The sequence below is a fragment of the Choristoneura fumiferana genome, chromosome Z, assembly GCF_025370935.1.
Source record: "Choristoneura fumiferana chromosome Z, NRCan_CFum_1, whole genome shotgun sequence".
Lineage (NCBI taxonomy): Eukaryota > Metazoa > Arthropoda > Insecta > Lepidoptera > Tortricidae > Choristoneura > Choristoneura fumiferana.
The window spans coordinates 18039159-18063182 of NC_133472.1; the positions used below are offsets into that span (position 1 = coordinate 18039159).

At 36.5% G+C, this 24024-nt stretch overlaps 2 protein-coding genes across 2 annotated transcripts in view; one reads left to right on the top strand and one right to left on the bottom strand.

Annotated features, from left to right (window-relative positions):
• Positions 1–8189, bottom strand: part of LOC141430481 (uncharacterized protein CG7065-like) — a 63524-nt gene extending 55335 nt beyond the window's left edge. The window contains 2 exon segments of the mRNA XM_074091202.1: positions 161–361; positions 7963–8189. Coding sequence (XP_073947303.1) covers positions 161–259 — 99 coding nt within the window. The 5' untranslated portion in view covers positions 260–361; positions 7963–8189.
• An 11714-nt stretch (positions 8190–19903) lies between these two features.
• LOC141430718 (uncharacterized) overlaps positions 19904–24024 on the top strand; it is a 54709-nt gene continuing 50588 nt past the window's right edge. The window contains exons 1-2 of the mRNA XM_074091594.1: positions 19904–20453; positions 21484–22434. Coding sequence (XP_073947695.1) covers positions 20058–20453; positions 21484–22434 — 1347 coding nt within the window. The 5' untranslated portion in view covers positions 19904–20057. The remainder of the gene's footprint in view (positions 20454–21483; positions 22435–24024) is intronic.

Below are 24024 nucleotides of genomic sequence, written 5' to 3' on the forward strand. Positions count from 1 at the left end.
AATTCTCATGAGAAAAGTATGTAAATAATGTATGTAAATAAGTATTATATAAAATATTTAGAGCATTATAATTCCCAAAATTATTTAATATGAAGACTAATATCTATAGTATTTAAATAAATATATCAAAACTATTGAGATATAGATAAGTGATATTTACCTTAGTGCAAGAGGAATCTTCTAAATCCAATTTCTTAGGCACTTCAGTGACGGAGTCCTGGTAGCCCTCGGCACCAGGTGGGCAGTCGGGCAAATCCATTGTGAAACACTATACACTTGACAGTTTATGGCCTCAAAACGGTCATAAACTATTTTGTCATTTATGTAAATCACTTGTTGCACTATCTTCTGTCTTCTGCTACTGAAACACAAATCAGAGCTTAAATTTATACATTACATAAATTGATAAAAACTCATAAAATATTAATTAAATTGATACTTACAAGATCTTACAAAGAAATACTCACATTTTTGTGTCATATGACTCATAGCTCACAACATAGTTATATCACCAACTTCTTATTCTAGGTACCACTATATCTTTTAACTTTAACAGATCAAGTAGGTATATTCATCATATCTTAGCCTTTTTGCACTCTAGCTCAGTCACATATTATGTATCAAACCGCAATCAGACTAGAAATGAGCTTAAACATCAATTACGCACCAGTGTATGAGATGACAGTTGTTAATGGCAGCATGGGCAGATAAGAACAAAAAAGATGAAGTAATGTATTGTATTGTATAACTTTTATTGTATAGTCCACCAAGAAATTGGTTTACCGCCTAGGGTTGCCAATTTTTTTCTAAATGAAACAAACTATATTTAGGTCTGAGAAGGGAAATAAACAGTATTTTAGAAAAATTAACAGTATTTTCTTCTTTTCATGTTTTATATTTTTGGGTGCTCCTCACGCAACTTATCAATTTAGTATAATTTTTAAAAGCCTTATAGACCTCGTCAGAATAAAACTAAAACTAAGATAAATAAGGAGCTAAATTTTTATTATTCACATTGGCAGATTCCTTCTGAAAGACCGCTATTGTGACTGCTGCACTGACTTAGTGTGTGCTTAGTTTTAGGCATTTTCATGCTGAAAAAAGTATTTTGCATAATATATTTTAGGTCAACAGTAAAAAGTATAATGTAGTGAAAAACAGTATAATACTGTTTTAACAATATAGTTGGCAACCCTATTACTACCCGAAGGTTTAGTGTCATTTGTAGCACTTAAAACATAAAAGCCTATTTTCACTCACAAGTCAATAAGTATACAATCAGCCTTATTGTTTTATTTCTGAAGTAGGATGTTATTAAAATTGGTAAAGCACTTTCTTGGTCGACCATACATAAAACATATGAAAATAACAGTTGGGTATTTCTCCACTGATTGGAAACTTTAAACAGTCCCCTGCCAACTTTCTCTTTTAATTATAATGAAACAAACAGTAAAAATGGTTTTCCACCATAACTACAGTGTTGTGTCATCATCATCATCATTATCCCAGCCTATTTTACGTCCCACTATTGGGCACAGGCCTCTTCTTAGAATGAGGGGGCTTGGGCCGTAGTTCCCATGCGGGTCCAGTGCGGATTGTCCAGTGTTGCGTATACCTATATAAATTTATGCACAAATGTCAATCTTATCAATTATTTTTATATTAACCATAACCAGGCGACAGGGTACAGATTTTGTACTCTTGAGACAATGTTTGATTAAAAATGTTAGTAAAATTACATGCATATTAATTGAAATACTTCATTATGACCACTGGTGTACTTAATCATCTTTTTAAGTTCAATGGAGAAAACTTTCTAAATTGTAACACATGGCTAATATTATCTGATATTTATCAAATTCTGGGTTGGGGACATGTCATCGGACTGTTTTGCGGGGTATTAGAAAATTAGTTTTTTTTTTGGTATAATAAGTATAAGACAAGTTAGTTAAAAATATGACTGTTTTTAAACACAGAAACATTTTTCTTTGACATTTATTTCAAAAAGTTTTCCCAAAAAAAGCCCAAGACAATGATTTTCCAAATAGTGGAGAAATGCCCAATTGACAAAACAAAGAGATGTATGTATGTACAAAGGTAGACTTGTCCCTTAAAGGGATCTCTTCCAGTTTTGTAGATCCAATTGTAGTTTATATTTTTTCGAAAGTACTTACATAGAATCAAAAGCTTGAAGTAAATTTATTATTATAAATCAACCTCTAAAGACCAGCAGGTTTTAGGATCTTATGCAAGGTCCGCCCGGATTGCTACCACCATCTTGCTCGCTAATCCTGCCATGAAATAGCAGTGCTTGCATTGTTGTGTTTCGGCGTGGAGAGTAAGACAGCCGGTGAAATTACTGGCACTTGAGGCATCCCATCTTAGGCCTCTAGGTTGGCAACGCATCTGCAATCCCCCTGGTGTTGCAGGTGTCTATGGGCGGTGGTAATCTCTTACCATCAGGTGACCCACTTGCTCGTTTGCCATCCAGTCGAATAAAAAAAAAGACAAATTGGCGTAAATCGTCAATAAGGGCCTTATCACACTAGCGATTTGCGGGAGAGTTGAAAGCGAGGCAAGCGTACAGTGAATTCGCTGCGAGCGTATAACGATTTCACCGCAAGCGCGCAACGATGTCGCTGCTGCGAGTGCGTAGCGAGTTCGCTGCTTTAGCGCCAAAAACGCCATATTGTAGACTTTCGTATAATAATAATAGGGCGTCTTCGGCGCTAACGCAGCGAACTCGCAGCGACATCGTTGCGCGCTCGCGGCGATATCGTTGCGTGCTCGCGGTGAAAACGTTACGCGCTCGAAGCGAACTCGCTGCGCGCTCGCCTCGCTTTCAACTCGCCCGCAAATCGCTAGTGTGATAAGGCCCTAACTGACTACCGCCTAATGGTGGCCAGTTATTGATGATTTAAGTTATTAAAGAGTATATTTAATTTTGAATATTAATAAAATTTTAATTTGCAATATTGTTTTCTATTGTGTATTTCTATTTTTAATCTAGGTTTGGTGTGGATTTAATATTTCTTTAAAAATATATTTATTAAAAAAAGGTTTTTTTTTTAATAGTATTTACACTTCCGTTTTTGCAAAAATTTACTATTGACATCTGTTTCAGTTTCTGGTTCCGCTAAGAGACTGGTTGCATCACCAATACATACAGAACAAAGTTTTCCGGGCGCCCTGGTTTAATTGTGCCAGCCTCCCCAGGGATTTATTTGTGTGGGTGTTTCGAGTGTGGTCAGGTCACATTATATTGAATAAATTTTTAAATATTATGAAAGTAGTTCAATAATAGGATCGCAATAGAAGACTTTGATGAATGTGGATATCGAGTCTTTCAATGAGGCTGGCATAGTCACAACAGGTGCACTTAATCCTCAAAAAAAAAATAGAAAAAAATTAATATATAGTAAGAGATACAGTACAATGTAACTGAACTACTATTTATATGGGATTTGCTGATTACTCTAATCATATAACACTTATTTCAGTTAGCATCTGAAAAATTTACATTTATTTTAGAAAGAGATGCTTGGGCAAATCCCATCCTAATAGCAGTGAAATCACATAGTTCCAGTATAAATAATAAAATGTATGTATGTAGTATGTATGTATGTAAACTCTTTATTGTACCAAAGAAAAGAAACAAAAATACAATTGGAGAAACTGAGAAGCTTGTACAAAGGTAGACTTATCCCTTTCAGGGATCTCTACCAGTCAACCTTTGAGAAGATATGTATTTGTCTGCACTGTGTAATAATTATAAATGTAGTTAAAAAACCATACTTCGAACTGTTATCAAATCACTAAATCATTATATCAATAAGCACTATTGTGCTATTGGTACTTCCTGTTCCTATTCTAATTGCGGTCAGATAGTTAAAGAGCGTGAATGGGTAGTCTATCAGAGACGTAGCAGTATCACAGTTAATTAAAATGAAAAGCACAGTTTTTAAATCAATTTTCAAGATGATGATGACCCTTCCTCCCCAGATCATGATTAGAACTGACCCAATCAATATGATAAAGTGCAATAAATGCATCTTAAAAGGCTAAAGTTCATATTAGTTACATTCATATATCGTTATTGCGGGAGTTAAAAAATCACTTAAATAACCGAATGTCTATTTAGTAAAAACTGATATATGTGGCGTTATCTGGGAAAAGGTACCTTGTTGTCGATTCTAGTTTCCGAGATAATCGCGCTTAAAATGTCGAAAAAAATCATTTTTTCTTTTTTTACTCTATAGGGTCTAAATTTTAATTTGACAGAGACACAAGTTTTTAAATCGATTTTTTATGAGTTAAAACATCCCTTAAACTTTAGTAAGAAAGGTACCTTATTGTCGGTGCCGCTCTTGAATGCTTTCTGTGCGCTCGGTATCGGTTTGGAAAACGTGTCGGACGTCGGTACTTTGTCGGCGCGTCATCATCATTATCATCCCAGCCTATACGTCCCACTGCTGAGCACAGGACGCCACTCAGAATGAGAGAGCTTGGGCAGTAGTTCCCAAGCGGGCCCAGTGCGGTGCTTGTCGGCTCGTAAAAAACGTCAATCAGAATCATCATAAAATACGTTTAATTAGAGTAAGGTAAATCATCAATAACTGGCCACCATTAGGCGGTAGTCAGTTAGGGCCTTATCACACTAGCGATTTGCGGGCGAGTTGAAAGCGAGGCGAGCGCGCAGCGAGTTCGCTTCGAGCGCGTAACGTTTTCACCGCGAGCACGCAACGATATCGCCGCGAGCGCGCAACGATGTCGCTGCGAGTTCGCTGCGTTAGCGCCGAAGACGCCCTATTATTATTATACGAAAGTCTACAATATGGCGTTTTTGGCGCTAAAGCAGCGAACTCGCTACGCACTCGCAGCAGCGACATCGTTGCGCGCTTACGGTGAAATCGTTTTACGCTCGCAGCGAATTCACTGTACGCTTGCCTCGCTTTCAACTCTCCCGCAAATCGCTAGTGTGATAAGGCCCTTATTGACGATTTACGCCAATTTGTCTTTTTTTTTATTCGACTGGATGGCAAACGAGCAAGTGGGTCACCTGATGGTAAGAGATTACCACCGCCCATAGACACCTGCAACACCAGGGGGATTGCAGATGCGTTGCCAACCTAGAGGCCTAAGATGGGATGCCTCAAGTGCCAGTAATTTCACCGGCTGTCTTACTCTCCACGCCGAAACACAACAATGCAAGCACTGCTATTTCATGGCAGGATTAGCGAGCAAGATGGTGGTAGCAATCCGGGCGGACCTTGCACAAGATCCTAAAACCTGCTGGTCTTTAGAGGTTGATTTATAATAATAATAATAATAATAACGATTAATAGTTACAACTAGAAAACAAAAGCATTTTTTTAGATCTTATTCTTAACTATGTCACTAAATATTTTACATCCGACAATAACATACCTTTTCAAATACGTTAATCATTTACAGCCTTATTCATAAAATATCCTTAATTGAGGTTTGATCGGTCTGTTACTTAGCAGACTGATTAAGCTTATTAGACGGTTGTCAAGAAGTATGATTCATAAACGCTTGCTAGCAGTCTGCTAGTTGTTGAGCTGCTGATAGACGGATTAGACGCGTTATGTTGGCCACCTTGACAAATCAGACATAAAATGGCCTAATCGATAATTTAAAAAAAAATTGACAGCAGTGACAGCAAATTACCAGGAAAAAAATAAAAAGCGAGATGTTTGTTTTCCCGCCATTTCCGATCCGCATGTTTATGTTGTGCAAAAAGCCTAATGTTTCTGTTAATCATCCTTATTTTTTTTCATATTTATTGTTAATTTATTGTTGCTAATTTAGAGGATTTTTAAATACAAATTCCTGAAAATAATTTTTCCTGTTTTTTTTTTTGATCTGCGTAGCCCTGCCTTCACTATAAATATCATCGGTACCTATGGTTTTTTGCTCTAGTCAAAGTCAGCTGTTCAAACTTGTGGCGGCCATTTTGTAACTTAGCAGAGAGATAAAGGAGGGTCTACGGTCCTCTAACTTTAGCAGAGCCTTGATCGACTGATTAGCGCTAACAGACGTTTATGAATCATGTTTTTTAGCGTCGGGCCTTCAAGGAGCCTTCAAGGAGGCTCTAACTTTTTATGAATAAGGCTGTTAGTTTTTATTGAGACAAAATTATAGGTTTTTGGTAAGGGTTTTAATACTACAGTGTTCTTAAATTAAGACTATTAAAATTAATCTTAAGTTATTAGTCGTTTTCAAATGATATCACTTCATATCACTAAATATTTTGCCACCAACGATAAGGTACCTTTTCGAAAATATATAGTGATTGTACCAACTTTTTACTAAACTTCACCTTGAATGTTGAGACCGAAAAAGCTAGTTTTTTATGATTTGTTGAGTTAATTTGATCTCATTGGGCTCTGTTTTAGCGTACTAAATATAAACTTTTGTTGATTTTGACTTTTTAATTACATTTGTAGACCAGTTATTTTTTTTAAAGTATTTTTTTATATAATAAACAACATTAATTTAAAACGGAGTAGTTTTTATTTAGTGTCCTATTACGCATAATATTTTTTCCTTCGATAAAATCCAATGGAAATATACTAAGAATAGAAAATTAAGTAAAAAATCCATCAACCTTTTTTTTTACTTTATGCACTTTGGCAAGGTAAACTACAGGAAAACAGTTGTCCAATTACAAAATTGTTCTTGAAACCTGAAAGCTCGTACAATCTACTCCTCAAATAGCATGTTATCTATGTAACTTACAACAACAACATACTTTTAATGGGTGTATAACTTTTGAGTTCAATTTTCTCATAATCACCTTTTTTGGCTTTTGAGGTTCAACATTTTTTAAAAAAAATATCTATTAAACCTACATGCATGTTTCTTACATGGTTCGATAGCTAAATGTATGTAGATTATGGGGATATCAATAAATCAATACCGACAACAAGGTACCTTTTCCCAGATAACGCCACATATTTTGCCTAAAAATATTAAGCATCTAAGAAGTTGAAATTTCGAGTTGAAATGTTGTTCCACAGAAGATTTTGTTTGACGGAAACTAACGTTGCACTTAGAGCAATATAATTTTGTATTGCGAGCCTGTAATTTGGGATAATACTTTATTCACAACTCCAGAAATTCATCACACATTGTTTCCTTTGTGGCATTTTTAAAACCACTCGATAATTATGTTGTGAACACAGTTATTATAACGAAATAATTAATAATAGACCATTTTAAATAGGAAAAGTGACTGAAGAGTTTATGTTGCGCTTGCAAAGTTAATCTTTTTAAGTATGTACTAGTAATCACGTCAAGTCTGGAGGTCTGATATAAGAAACAAAGTTGATAATTTTTAAACACATAGGCATAAAATATTGTTCAAAAAGTGTCACTTGTATTATTGCTTATTTGTCAGTCTTTCAATATTGTAAAATGTTTTTGCTCCCATGATAACGATGTATGGTTATATTCCAACTTATACAATGATATTCAAATTTAACTCTTCATATGGGAATGGCACTCACTAAGGAGCTAAGCTTCTATGGTAACATGGCATTGGAAAAAATTTACTGCATGAACGCAATTATTTACACAAATACCTCAAAATTAATTGAACAAAATCTACATTTGTAGTTTTGAATTGCTTATATGTAATAGGAAAATTTATCATGGCGTTCTTAACAGGCCAAATGTTCGACGAGTATAATACTCAACCCCATGACAACTTGTTGAGTCAAGATTCTTCCACCAAATGAAATGCAACAATAGGCTCCTGTTAATTATTACGTATATTTCAGGTATTTACAGAATCCCCGGATTCCAAATTATGAAAGTAAGTGTAGAAAATAACCGAATATAGCTTCATTAAATAAAAGTAATACGGAAATAATAAAAAATAATTGATTTTAAAAATGCGTAAAATACGAGGTTAAATTGGTAGAAAAGTGTACTAACCTGTCAAGCTTATTTTCAACGTAGATTCACTATTCATACAAAAGTACCATACCACGTCTACTACACGACGATAAATACTTTAGAAGCTCTTAAAATCACTAATTGCTAAATAATCACACAAAAATCAAAATTAAATGAAGCTTTTCTTTTCCTCAAACCAAATCCATCAATTTCATTTAATTTGATCAAGCCCAAGCCCAAACACGTATGCTACTATGCTAGCTAGCATAGACATTTTCTTATTTTTTTATTCATCCGTTCGGTCGGAGAGACTAAAGTCCGGGATCATACCACCTAAAAACTGCAAGGCTACTACGAAACTCGTAACTCGAAGTTCGTGTCATGCGGTCCCTCTGACACTTATACTATTTAATACGAGAGCGAGAGGGACGGCACGATACGAACTTCGAGTTTCGAGTTTCATAGTAGCCCTGCTGACCCTATATGTTAGGGATAACCTTTTTTTTTACACTTTATGTAGAAATTTGTCTATGGCTGATTTCAAATGAAGAGTTTTTGTTTTCTTACTTATGTCAAGTCAATGTCTTTTGCAAATATACATGTCGGTTACTTTTAAAATATAATCTTTTTCATTTAATCACTGGGTAAAAACTATTACAGCCATTACATTGGTTATGGGCATTTGCTAAAAGTGATTAATATATTTAAAATAATAAAATCAGTTATATTTTGTGAAACAATACTGACGACCAAAGCTGACGACATTATTTTCGGATAAAATATGATTTTATCAAAATGACGGAAAATGATATTCCGACTAGTTCAATGAACAACATTGTTGTAAGTACTGGATCGAATAATATGGTTAAGTATTGAGAAGCTGGAAGCTGGAAGGAGTTTCAAATTATGGCACATGGAAATTTCAGATGAAATTATTGCTTATTGACCCTCAGATCAAATAAAAAAGTAAAGATGGAGAGCGGTGAACAGCCGAGTGAGTGAGGTAGAGGTGGGTAAATCCGGATCTGAAGATTCAAAAGAGTCAGATCCTCAAGCGGATCGGAATCCCTTAATGACTCCTTTCAAATCTTATTGACTCCGGAGTTATTAACTCCGACTGGATCGAGCGGCTAGCCTCGCTCGTGATCGCCGTCACGCTCACTCACACTGACTCGCTCCGTCCGCCTGCTTTCGCTCTCGCTCGGCTCGGATCGGATCGTCAGGGCTACTACGAAACTCGAAGTTCGTATCGTACCGTCCCTCTCGCTCTCGTATTAAATATTATAAGTGTCAGAGGGACCGCACGACACGAACTTCGATTTTGGAGTTTCGTAGTAGCCCTGCGGATCGGATCTTGGACTTTGATCTTATTATCTATGTTTGGTTGGTCGGTTCGGTTCCGTTCGGTTCGTAGTAGCCCTGCGGATCGGATCTTGGACTTGGATCTTATTATCTATGTTTGGTTGGTCGGTTCGGTTCGGTACTCGGACTTGGACTAACGAACGAATCTTTCTCTCTCTCACGAATCTGTAGGTACTTCAGTTCAGTCAGCGGGTGGGGCACCGCAGTACCGTACCGACACCGACCGACCGAACCGAGCCGGGGCGGATCGGCCATAGATAAATTAATAATCGCTCGAAAGAACCGGAGTCAATAAAGGAGTCGGATTCAATAAGCGGATTCGGTACCGACACCGGAGCTGGATCTAGTGAGTCAGATCACTTCGCGGAGTTGAGATTACCCATGTCTAGAGTGAGGCCGATTAAACTACACCAATCCGTGTGCTTACACAGCGGCACGCACACACTTGCAACCAAACTGTACCAAAACCTTATCACTTAGCAACGCATTCGCGTGGAGTATGACGTATCTTAAACTTCGACAAATATAACTAATAATGCCAAATTGTGTCGTGAAAGGATGTAAAAACTATCCGTCCTAAAATAAAAAGCAGGATGGAATCACTTTTTACACGCTAGTAAACTCATAAAACAATATTTTCATTAAAAATCGAAATAATTTTGTTAGAATTTTGCTTTGAACACAAAACGTCAATACTAGTGTTGCCATTATAATAATTGTAGTTACCCTATTATTGGATAAAAGTTGCCTAGGTAATACAATCTTTTTTTTTTTAAATTCTATTTCTATGGCTTAAAACTTGAGAACGTGACACGTAACGTAAAGTTATTTGGTTCTTCTAAAAGTTCATCAACGTTTTTTATTGTAGTAACGGTATTAACGTGACACGCAACGTAAAGTTATTTGTTTTCTGTAAACGTTTACTAACGTATTTTAAAGTAGTTGTTTTAGGCTGGTTTATGAATTTAAAGCAATAAATAAAAACGTTATTAACGATAACGATATGTTTGTCGTTGCGGGGTACTGAGAATTATTATGGCAACACCGGCCTACGAACACATGTTTATAAAACAGGTCTCACTTGGCTGTCTGTTTGTTTACCGCACTCCATCTTTACTTTTAATTTGATCTGAGTATTGACCATGGACTATGGGATTTCGCAAACGGGTTCGTAAATGCATCTACTGATTCAATTAAAGATCAGAAAGCATATGCAAAGATGTTTTTAAATATAAAACCAATTTGCTATCCACATGTCAAAAATGCAAAAACAGCTGAAGATGCCTGGAAACAATTGAAGGCTGCTTATGAGAATGCAGGCATAAGTCGTAGACTTTCTTTGAAAAGAAAATTAGCACAAATTAAGTATACAGAATATGATTGTATGGATCACTATTTGGGAAATATTATTTCCGTTACGCAAGAACTAGCTGACATTGGCTGTGTCGTCGATGACGAGGAATTAGCCGAATTGGATACTGAATGGTTTGCCAGCTGAGTTTGATCCATTGATTATGGCGATGGAAGCCACAAGTGCTAAATTGACGTCAGAATTCGTCAAATGCCAGTTAAATCAAAGTGAATTTAAAAAGAAGATAGGCAAATCAAATTTGGAACCTTCTGACAAGATTCATATTGCGAAGAATAAATTTATTCCGGTATCGTCTTGGGTCGTCCCATTCGTTTTTAGTCAAGTTCTTAATTCGTCTCATTCTGATTTCGTCATCCATTTGTCACTTTCGGTGGTAGTCTTTGTCGTCTTTGGTCATATTCGTTGTTTGTCTTTTCTTATTCCGGGCCATTCTGCTATGTCTTCATAGTTTTTGGTCATGATCGGTGTTAGTATATCTCTTTTTTAGTCTCATTTGTTATTCGTCCCTTCGTCTTTGGTCTTATTCTAAGTTCGTGTTTTTCTTATTTGGCCTCTTAAGAAATTGATATCATTCTTTATTGGACACATTCACTATTTGTCCCGTTTGATATTCGCAATTTGACTTGTTTTCTTTCAGGCGACTAGAATCACGAAAATCACGAACGATAAATTGGCCAGTAACGTAATAGCGGAGGTTGTATAACTAAAGCGGGAATTGAGACGAAAACCGAACAAGACGAGTTATGAATGGACCTTAAAACGAAAGTGACTTACTGCTAATGGGACCAACAACGAACGTGTCGAAAAAAAAATGTGACGAGTAACGAATGAGACTAAAAAATAAAAAAACTAACACCGAACATGTTATAAGAAGAAGAGACGAACATCGAATGAATCTGAATAAGAACAAGACAAACAACAACTATGACCCAAGACGACAATGACTAAGAGCGAAAGTGACGAATGAAGAATGGATGACGAAAGCAGAATGAGACGAATTAAGAACTTGACAAAAAACGAATGGGACGACCAAAGACGATACCTTTATTCCAATATGTCACAACTGTCATGAAAAAGGACACATTAAACCAAAATTTTCTAAGTTGAAGAATTCGATTTCAAATAATGATTCAACCCTTGATGCTTCATTTTCAAAGAAGGGGAGTACAAAATCATCGGCGAACATACACGAAAAAATACAAACATTGAAACATAGAACCTCCTCCTTTTTTGAAGTCGGTTAAAAAGTGAACCGTCAGAACGGGAAAAAAGGAGACGGAGCAGGATGGCGCTCTACAACACTATTTTGACACGTTTCTCCTAAACAACGCATTATTTCTCTGGAATTTTTAAAACAATTCGATTCTTTGACCTGTAGATTTTGTATATTTAGCAAAATAAAATCACAAGTTCGAATTTCGAGCAAAAAAGTGGACGGTACGATACGAACTTCGAGTTTCGAGTTTCGTAGTAGCCCTGCTGTTACTTGTATTGTGACAGCAAGATTGTGACATTTACTCATTCATTTCATTCATTCTACTTTTGTGCAATGTGTGCAATCCTGTGCAATCAGTTATTTTTTTAGCTTTGCGTGTAATCCATTCACTTCAACTCTCATGGCACTATCTAGGTATACGTTAGGGATGGGCGATTTCGGTTTGATTAATCGAAAAATCGATTAATCGACAGCAAATCTAACATTAATAATCGATTATTCTTTTGTTAGATTATATAAAATACTCAGGAGTTTTAAGTAAACCTTTGTAAACCAGTTTGTCATGAATTTATGTTCATACGTGTCAATATTTTTCTAAATAAATACTATTTTGACAATAATATAAAAGGAATGAAGTTAATTTAATATGTCCTTAATTTACACATCGTTGATATTATTACAAAAATAATTAATTGAATATTTGTTTTAATAAGTTGCTAATATTAACTACATGAGAGAACTGTCAACGCAGAGCTCGCTTGGCGGAAGTGGAAAAACCACGAGATTGATTGTAATTCTTACTTGAAAAATAATAATGCCATGTTAATGTATGTCTGCAGTTTTATTTAACTAGAAGAGAGTTTTCACTTTAATGACGATTTAATCGAAAGAATCGATTATTTCGTAGCAAAGTCCAGTTAATGCCAAGTCGTCGATTCCAGGTAAGAACACTAATCCAAATCGTAATGCAAGTCAATGTCCATATGAATAGCCAAAATGATTAAGGAAACGAACAATTAGCAGTATTAAAACACAATTTTTAAATTATTGAAAAATAACAACGATGACCAAACAACGTGAAAATTTTCTCATGCGTCAACCGTCTTTTGTTTTTTGTTCTTTTTCTATTGATGGCCAGTGCGTGATAAGAACGAAATTTATTTAGAAAGGTTTTGCTTTGCTTGCATTGATCGTCATGTAAATTAAAATGTTGCACTTACCACATTTAGATTTCAATTTTTTGATTGAAGCCTTATCAATAATAAAATGAAATTTTCAGAGTAGCTACCTGATAGATAGAGCAAGTTTTTAAAAGCAAAACGGTATTTTTTTATGTGATTTTATTTTTTTAAGGGCCCTTGAAATTGTGAACATACTGGGTAATTTTATCTTTCTTGGCATTTAATTTTTTTAATTCCATTCAAAGATTTAACGATAGTAAATGTTACCATACTGAATTGGCCTATCTATCAGCTTAGCACACAAAAAAAAAAAAAAAATCTACCGCAATATTCACGTCACCATAAATAAAAATTTCATCGTACTCGGCGATAGGTGAAAATTTTTAAAAAAGTCATAACTCTTAAAATACGAAAAATCGCGGAACATACATGGGGGTGATTCAGATAGCCCTCTAGGTCCTCTATCTCCCGGCTTTACTATATCACTACTTCTTGGGACATACTGTATATGAATACGTGTATTGTTCCTCCTTTTTAATGACCCAAAGAAATGCCCAAAGATGAGGTTTTTTTGCAGTACTTATTAAAAAGTATGATGTTACGAGTATGAAATTTGTATCGTACCTTCGTACCTACTGGATACTTTTTCGTTCCATATTCAAAACCTTACCGGAGACTTGATCGTTGTCTCCCTGGCATTCTTAAGTGACTTTTGAAGATGTAATGGCGACAGTATGAATACTAAGTACTAAGTGTATTTATTTCTTAGTAATCGGATTTAATTTTAGTTTTTGATATTTTTGTCTTCTAAATATATGTGGTTTTATTTTAACCTTTAATTTAAATGTTCTCGCTGCTCAGGTGAAATAGAGTTTTCACCTCGAGACTAAAAGTCAATTTAAACCCTCGGATAAATAGACACTCTCGCTAAATATCGGGTGGCTAACCACCTCGGGTATATATATATTGGCTTACTAGCTTTTGCCCGCGACTTCATCCGCGTGGAATAGTGACTTTGGGAAGTATATTTAATTTATTTAGGATACCTATTCTGCCAATAATAGCTCATAGAAACCTCTACGGTTTACTGAAAACGACCTATTTAAATACCTACATTGCTATAAATATAAACAATTTTTTTTGTTCTTCCATCCATCCATCCATGTTCTTTGGTAAAACATACATATTTAGCGGGTAGCCACATTTTAGCAATACCATGTGTATTCTACCCTGCCAACTCAAAAGGACTAATTCTTCATAGTGAACTCTTATTTTACGTCCTTTATTGTAAATTAGGAGGGAAGGATTATAATTAAGACGGCATTTTACTAAGCATAGCTACACATATTTCCGATAAATATACTTAGAGTAAATTTGTTTGGAATTCCTTAATAACTTTCATCCCCATATTTTCAAGTAAATAGGTCGAAATATGAAAAGCGCTGGAACAAATGTTTTTTAGGCCTCCGTACTTCAAAAGGAAAAAATGGAACCCTTATGGGATCACTTTAGCTTTGCTGTCCGTCTGTCTGTCAAGACCATTTATCTCGTAAAACGCGGAGTATCGGTATCGCGTTGAAATTAAAACCCTAAGCTGTGAAAAAATCAACTTCTAAGTCAAGGCAATCAAAAGCTACAGTCATTAAAAGGTGTTTCCATACAAATCACCTTAACAGAAAAAGTTGTAGGGTAGGTACTTCCGGCTGTCCTAGAAACTTGGAATTTTGCATAAGGGTAACTCTTAAAGCGTAATAAATAGTCATAGTTATTTATGTCTAACTGTCTACATCAATAAGCCATCTGAAATGACTCCACATTGCGTAAGTTTTGCTTATGAGCTTAGAGTCTGCTGACACTGCATCATCCCCTCTGCTAACACCCAGATAAAATTTTCAAAAATGGTTGAACAAAATATCTATCTATTTCTTATAAGTGCCCAAATGCCAAGTATTATTAAGAGCTATCGATTTATCTTCGATAATGACGACCTTCCATATAAAGTTTCATCCCCTATTTCACCCCAACACAGGTCGAATTTAAAAAAAAAACGCGCGAACAAACATCTATTTATTTTTTATTATGTGCCGAAATGACAAGTTTAATAAAGATTCATCGATTTATCTTCGATAATGACGACCTACCATATAAAGTTTCGTCCCCTATTTTACCCCCTCATAGAAATAATTTAAAAAAAACGCGCGAACAAACATCTATATCTCTAATTAAGTGCCGAAATGGCAAGTTTAATAAAGATTCATCGATTTATCTTCGATAATGACGACCTTCGATATAAACTTTCATCCCCTATATTTCATGCCCTCACAGGTCGAATTTTCAAAAAAACTCAAACATAATCGACTTATTTCTTATTAAGTGCCTAAATGCCAAGTTTCATGGTTTTATCTTCGGCAGCGACGAACTTCCACCATATAAACTTTCATCCCCTATTTCAACCCTTTAAAGCCTCTTTTTCGCGATAAAAGATAGCCTATGTGCTTTCCCAAGGTCTATTCTATCTCTGTGCCAAATTTCATCAAAATCGGTTCAGGTGAAAGCGTAACAGACAGACAGACAGTTACTTCCGCATTTATAATAGTAAGTATAGTATGGAATAGTATTGAATATGGATTTTAGTCCCTCGATAAAACATACACTATTAATGTCACCTTAGTGTCTAAGGACAATTGGGTTATCGGGATGATTCTAATGATACCTTAATTGTCTAAATCCGTCCAGCGGTTTGTGGGATATGCGGTAATAAAAGTAGATTGATAACCAAGGGTGGAAAGTGACCCATTTCACCTACTTTTCATTTCGACTGTGAGGAAAGTAAAATACTCCAAAAAAATGAGAATAGTAATCAATTTTAATTACTTGTATCCAACCTCCAACGGTACCTTTTCGACTGGCCACTTGCCACGGCCGACTATAAAAAAAAACGAGTTGGTCACACGACCAAGGAGCTAATATACAAAACTGGAGGTTGAATGCCGAACGAAGAAGTTTGACCTTTATTAGTTATTTATATATTCCATCTCTTACTTTCGTTAGTTTTTTTTTTCAGTATGTTGCACCAATTATAATCAATTGATTTTCGTATGGTAGTAGCTAATACTATTTGCAATTTACATGATTTTTTTCATTGTTGTACCCACAAAAAAACTTGTTCAAAAAAGGTGTCAAAAAATAAATTGTCATTTTTTTTTCACGTATAAAATATTAATAAAATAAGGGTATAAGTACTCCCACAAAAACTACGTAGTTGTGATTTTGTTTCAATGCTTTAGCTGCTATGGATTGAGAGAAAAACGAGTTTTTTTTTTTTAAGGCAACACGTTTTTGACATTACCTATCTCTGTGTCAGTTCAAGATAGAGGGCTGAAAGTTGGAGTGATTACTAGTTATTAGGCGACAAACAATTGACATTCACCAATTCAACTATTCCTCACAGGGGCCACATGTCCTTCCTTAGCCTGCCCTTTCTTGTTTCAAACGGATGTTCGACTTTCAACCTCCAGTGTTGTTTATAAGCTCCTTGGTCACGACGTGCATCTAGATGGCCATACCGAAACGTGAAAAAAAGTATCATTGACTTAGGTAACTCAATTATGTTCGACTCCTTGGCTAATCGAAAATTTAAAAAAAAAGAGAATATTACATACTTAAATACAAGATACGCGCGAAAAACAATACCTACCACTCCTTGCAGTCGGGTAAAAAGTAGTATTAATAGTAACCCAAATAGATAAGTACCTAACCTTAAAAGTGTAAAAACTATTAGGGGCTGTTTCACCATCCATTGATTAGTGTTAACTGGCGGTTAGGTGTGATGCCGTCTCTATTTCTTTTATTCGAATAGATGGAGACGGTATCACATTTAACCGTCGGTTAACGCTAATCAATGGATGGTGAAATAGCCCCTTAAACTAGCAATTTATCATTCGTGCTTTAATTTTTCGCTACATTGTTGTTGTAGAATGAGTACGTTTCATGGTCAAAGAGTTTTCATACCTATACCTATAGATACCTTCCTGCTTACGAATACGTGGAGAGGGCGTTAACCGACAGGTTTGGGTTTTGATGGCAATTAGATACGAAGATTAGGCCAGGACGTGCGAACGGTGGAGCCACAATAGAAGTAATTGTAAGCAGTAGACCGACTCGGCCGTATTCTTGAAATGTATACCTACGGCTGCGCGGAGCGCTAGGGTTGGCAACAACAAAAAGTAAAAAAGATGTGTGTAGATTTTTATTGTATATGTGTAGTTTGAGGTGTAGGAATAAAATATATGTTAATTTTATGATTATTTTTTCATTAATTAATTATAAGTTGGTAATAATAATGGTAACACACACACACACACAAACAGAGAGAAAGAGAGAGAGAGAGAGAGAGAGGGAGAGAGAGAGACACCGTTATAGAGCTACGGTGCCACAGACAGACACACATAATGGTCAAACTTATAATACCCCTCTTTTTGCGTCGGGGTTAAAAATAGAGACAGCATCTTATCCGTCAGTTAAAATTGATCAATGGGTGGTGAAATAGCCCTTAAGTCTATTTGTTAAGGTAGGTACAGTCAAGGGCATAAATATCTATAAGTACAGCAATAGCGACACATTTCTGTATACATCGCCCTTATAGATAGTGAGTGACATAAAGGTGTATAGATATTTTGACGTCTCGGTAACGTATATCTAATCTACATTATATTTATGCCCTTGACTGAACTTAACAGAAAGTAAACAACAAGACTGTTTTAAACTAAACACGTTTTCAAAAATGTGAATTAATATTACTTCAAATTCATAAATTCGTTCGGATTTATATTTTGATAGAAGATTTCATTTGTAAATAGCATTTCGCAAATTTTTTCAATGTAATTTTCTATAAATAGACCCGTCACTATGGTTTACATTTTGTTGAGTAGGTACCTAGACAAATTTGAATAGACTAATAATAAAGTACCTAATAGGTATTTATTTTATCTTTCAGCATCAGCAGGAAGTTGAAATAAAAAAAACGGTCAAGTGCGAGTGCGAGCGACTCACGCATGAAGGGTTCCGCACCTCCGTACAATGTTTTAAAAACAAATAGTTCAGTAATAATTTTTAGTAAAAAATTCTAATACATGCTTTTTTGCTGGCTGTTCTTTTTGCCCCTGGTTACCAAAGTAGGTAGTCGTCAAGAAGAATCAAATGAGACCAAAATCGATGCGGTCGTGTCGTTTTATTACAGAGTTCCTATGGCCAACATCTAACTTCATCATCAGATCAGCTCTACGTCATAATACTTAATATTAAATTGTCATCGGATTTATACATGCATGCATAATTTCAGCTCAATTTGTTGAAGATAACTACTTCAAATTTAAGTTGAAATGTTAATTCCACCCGAACAAACATAACTAGTTACATTACATTACAAGTTAATAAAAACATATCACCAAAATGTAAGCTCGACGTGCAAGTATTTTGAATAAAGAACAATTTTAAACTCTCATCCTCTTTGGCTGTCGCCCTGTCGGAGGCAGCAGGGCTACTTACTACGAAATTAGAAGTTCGTGTCATGCGGTCCCTCTGACACTTATACTATTTAATATGAGAGCGAGAGGGACGGGACGATACGAACTTCGAGTTTAGTTTCGTGGTAGCCTTGCTGAATAGCGCTTTACTCTTGCCATGCGCCGTGGCAGAAAAGAAAATAGCTGCCAGCTTGGTTCATTCCCGGGAAATTCAGCGGACATGTACATATGTTATGTAATTAAATAATAAGAAGCTCGACTAGTGTGAATAATTTTAAACTATATTATAAACCTTGTAAATAGTGTTAAATACTTAGTATAATTTTTTTAGTGTAAAAAACAATAGGTAAACATAGTGATTATACGTTGTGGATTTGGCGAGCGCTTTATCAAAGTTGGCTTCAGTGAGGTTTGTGGTTCATAAATTGCTTTATTAATTTTGCACAAAAACGAATAAACTACACAAACAGACAGTCACTATATTATATTATCGAAGCTTTTATAAAACATAATTAAAATCGCAAACTTAAAGGGTAAATATTCAAACGAAATAGCTAGTCGTTGCTAGGCGACTCGATCGCCTTAGCAACGGTTAATAACGCCTAGCAACCAAAAAACGCTGAAAAAAACACGTTTCTTGTATGACGACCTCTTTTAATTTGTAGCTTTACTTTATTTTTAGTATCTGTTGTTATAGCGGCCACAGTAATACATATTCTGTGAAAATTTCAAGTGTATCTTTTACGGCTTAAGAGATAGAGCCCTGTGACAGACGGACAGACAGACAGACAGACAGCCGAGTCTCAGTAAAAGGGTCCTGTTGGCACCCTTTGGGTACGGAACCCTAAAAATTACAATGTTGATTTTATCATCGTTGTATTTAGGCACCCGTAAACGCTGCAGTATCTCGTGACGCCGCCATTATTAAATAAAATATTGACTTAAGTAGTTATTGCGGGCGTGAAAACAAAATGTAGATTAAAATCATATTTAATAAACCTTAAAACCGTACATAAAAATAATGGGTATGCCACAGTGTTGCATAGTCCCCGTTTTGTTCGGGAAAAAGGGAGGACAAAGGTTTCCGAAAGACAGTACTGTCTCAAAACACAGACATTCATTGCCCCGGAACGCATATTTGCCATAATTAATTTCAGATATTGCAAAATATTCACAAAATTATTCTAATTATAAATAAACCCGCGTAGCTCACCCAAGAACTATGAGATTTGACATTTCGGAGACCTCACGCCACACTAGCACCTCTAGTGGCGAATACATACGCGATAGCCCTCATTGCGCGGCACGTGGAGTTGCACTGCAGCACACTTCGCAGTTAAGTCGGGTTAGCGGCCGTGTAAGACGCTCCGCTGAGTACGTGCGTCGATTTTGGCCCTCTAGTATGAAGTCGGATTACTGCTTACAATTACTTGTATTGTGGTGGAGCTGTGGTCAGCGTAGCGTGGTTAGTTAGAATCATGAGGCAGAACCAGCCAGCCAGAATTGAAAGCACCATGCGACCGTGCGCACGCGCCGCGTTGATGCTCCTGCCGCTCGCATTGTCCCTCGTGAACGTCGACGCCGGCACGGACTACGGAATCCCTTTAGAAATTAAGTTATGGGATACCGGTAGGACGCCTCTGTCACATATGGTGGATGTTACAAATGAATTTGGTTTGAAAGTGTTAGCAGAGCATAACTTTTTGAACGATGATAACATAGCTTTTTCTCCTTATGGGCTAATGGGTATATTAGTGGCGCTGTATGAGGGAGTAGATGGTGAAAGTTCATATCAAATTCAAAGAGGAATGCAACTTCCGTGGAACCGAAACGTCATGAGAGTAGGCTTCAGGGATATACATCGCACTCTGAAGGTGAGTACCTACCCACTTGCGCAATACTAAGTACTTAAGTAATTTCCAACAAATCTATGTGTGCGTCAAACAAACAAATTTATGATCTTGTATATCGACTTCCTTCTATTCCCATGGTCAGAGGCTGTATTCGGCGGTAGCATACTATTTTTGAATCCATATCGTAGACTCTAAGTATCGAACAACAAATGAATCGCAGAAATCTGTTCACACTACATTCAACTACAACATATAAAAATTGCATATTGCCTTAAAATTATTTATAGAAAAAAAAATTAGGGGTTGATTTAGCCCCGCTACTCACCAGTCCGGTCTAAAGTTTTGTGTTGGGTTATATTGGAGAGGTATGTGACAAGTTTTCAGCTAGCATCAAGTACCTACCCAAAAATTGGTGCCAGCTCTCGGACTAATACGACGTTTGGTTTGAAGTAGGGTCAATTTTTGTGCGGAATTTGCTCTAAAGTAAGGTACACTTCCTGACTCATTATTTATTTGTAGTCCAGTCGCACACACTTAACTTTTTCATGATAATACCTAGACCTCACACATCTTTGGTGGAAACGTAGCCTCAGGAGTAATGTCTAAGTACTTACTTGTCCATTGAAAAGTTATAAAATAGACATACTTGTCCATTGACAAAGTTATAAAATAGACACAGATAAGAACCACAGATTAAAATAAGGTATGCAAGGATTTTTTCATGATCACGGCCACGGAATCCTGTCCATTTTTGAATAACTGTATCTTTAGATGTTGAACGTGATTTTTTCATGCTTCAAGGAGCAGGAGTCCTGAGTATTTGATATGAATTCCAGCTTGATAGGTACCTCCACGCGTTCCTGAGAGAAAGTGTCTTGACAGACGGACTGACGCAAAACAAAGTGATTCTAGTTAAAAGGGTTTCGTTTTTCCTTATGACGTACGGAACCCTAAAAATCAATCACACATCCTGCTTAATGGCAGAACTGTGCCAGTAAGCAGGTTGTTAAACTGTGGTGAAAGAGACTTATGTTTCTTTGTATCGTTTCAGACTTATTTCGTCCCGGAAGAAGGTTTTCTTGCGGGTTTGGCGCTAAATAACGAAAACGTAACATTTAATGAAAATTATAAACAAATACTGAGATTTTATGGATTCGATTTGGAAAACGATAAATTACCATCGTTCCCTGCTAATAATAGCACAATCGAAACATCAACATCAAGTAACGTAGAAGATGCAACAAGCACCGTGACGACCTCACTCAGCACAGCGGGGCGCGAGGAGCCGGCCACCGTCCCCGCCAGGGAAGAAACCACCGCTAATCCTAATGCTGAGACATTAAATGATATTGATATTCGTTCGCCGACAATAGCGCCGACGACTGCAAATATTGGAAATATCAATGTTTTAAGTACTACCGACGCATTAACTACAACCATAGATCTAACGACTACTAGCAACGTTCGCAGCTCGATGCCTACAATAGAAACCACTACTGCTACGGTTACAATAGAAACATTACAATCAACAACGATTGAAACTACAACACTAACCACCCTAATGAATAATTCAACTGAATCCATCACTACATTAAATTCAAATCTCAATCTTGAAGTTGAGACTCCAGCAATTAGCGACCAAATTTTGACGACGGATACTTTATCGTCAGAAATCAGCACTGCGTCGATTACAACTGGCAGCACAAACGTATTTTTGACTACATCCACTATGCAAGTAGCAGAAACAGTAACCACAGAGCAATCCGTGACTGCCAGTGATACATCTTTAGTAGGAGCCACCAGCATTCCTGGAACCAGTGAATCTACCATTGAGCCCCTCGAACGACGTAAAAAATCAATTGTTAACTTTATTTTTACAAGTCCACCCTATATTAGTGACAATGTCATGTACAGGGGATTTGACATTCCAGTTCCTGTGCCGAATGACTCAAATCTAGGAGGCGATCAAACTTTTTTAGCAAATGGCCTTAAAAGTGTTCAGGTGATTGATCTATTTAAGTTTCATCCATACTAATATTATAAATGTGATAGTGTGTGTGTTTGTATGTTTGTCCGTCTTTCATGACGAAACGGAGCGACGGATTGACGTGCATAGAGATAGTAGATAGGCCAGAGAGTGACATAGGCTACTTTATATCCCGGAAAAATGTATAGTTCCCGAGGGAACAGCGCGCGATAACCGAATTCCACGCGGACGAAGCCGCGGAAAAAGCTAGTTTTCATTATAAGTACAACCACAATACATATTTAGTTAGATTAGGTGTACACAATACACACTTAATTAGGCAGTGGCGTGGCGCCGTAACAACTCGAATCCCACTGGGTTGTCTCAAATTTTTAGGTGTCATCATCATCTCATCAGTGATGACAGTATGGCAAAGCTTGTATATCTCAAGAACCAAGTGATTAATGAGAGCATTATTTATAATGCCCAGGCATTATGATTACTGGCAAACTAGAGCAGGCCAAGTGATTAATACTTCTTATCATGGCAAAAAAAAACTCAAATTACCTATGCCGATTCGCACGAAATGGTAAACTACCCAAACACAGTTCGGTTACGGCGTATGTATGCCAGGACTGTAGCAGTGATTCCATGGTGAGACTGGTTAGATCATTTGCCCAAAATCGTTACTTCCTAGTGGCAAAATTTCTGTTTTTTTCCCAAATGCTTTTTTTCCCAATATGCTTTTTTACTGAAAGTTATTTTCACAATCACGTTTTTTCCAAATTTTGGGCCTTTCACAAAAGTAAATTTTGCGAGCGAGTTGAAAGCGCAGCGAAGCGAATTCGTTGCAAGCGCGCAGCGAGTTCGCTGCGTTAGCGCCAAAAACGCCATATTGTAGACTCTCGAACAAAATTAATAGGGCGTCTTCAGCGTACTCGCTGCGCGCACACGGCGATATCGCTGCGCACTCGCTTCGCTTTCAATTCGCCCGCAAATCGCTAGTGTGATAAGGCCCTTTAATCGACACAGAAAGTAGGTAGGTAAAAAAAACCTTCCTATGTTTCTGTGGCGATTAAATTTGGGAATAAACGCGATTGTGAAAATAAGATTCAGTGGATACTGGAAATAAAGCATTTGGGAAAAAAGGGATCCTTATGACTGCCGCAATTTTATAAGTCATAATGTTATGTTTGTCATAATTATTGTTAGTCATTGTTTTTAGTATTTTTTGTAAAAGCAGCAACAGAAATACATCATCTGTGAACATTTGAACTATCTAGCTATCACAGTTCATGAGATACAGCCTAATGGCAGACAGACAGACGGACAGTGGAGTCTTCGTAATAGGGTCCCGTTTCTATTACCCTTTGGGCACAGAACTCTAAAAAGGTATCTTTAATCAAGGGCACTTCACACACATTTTTCAGCTCTATATTTCCCAAAATTTACACCCGAGCCGACACGCCACGCGCGAAGCCGGGGCGCGTCAATGTAGAGTAAATGCATTTTTTGATTAGATTGATATTTTTAAATTCGTAATATCTTTTGAATGGAATGTCCGATTTGAATAATTCAAAAAGAAATCTACAGGTATTGAAACCGTGTTGAATATTAAATTATTTA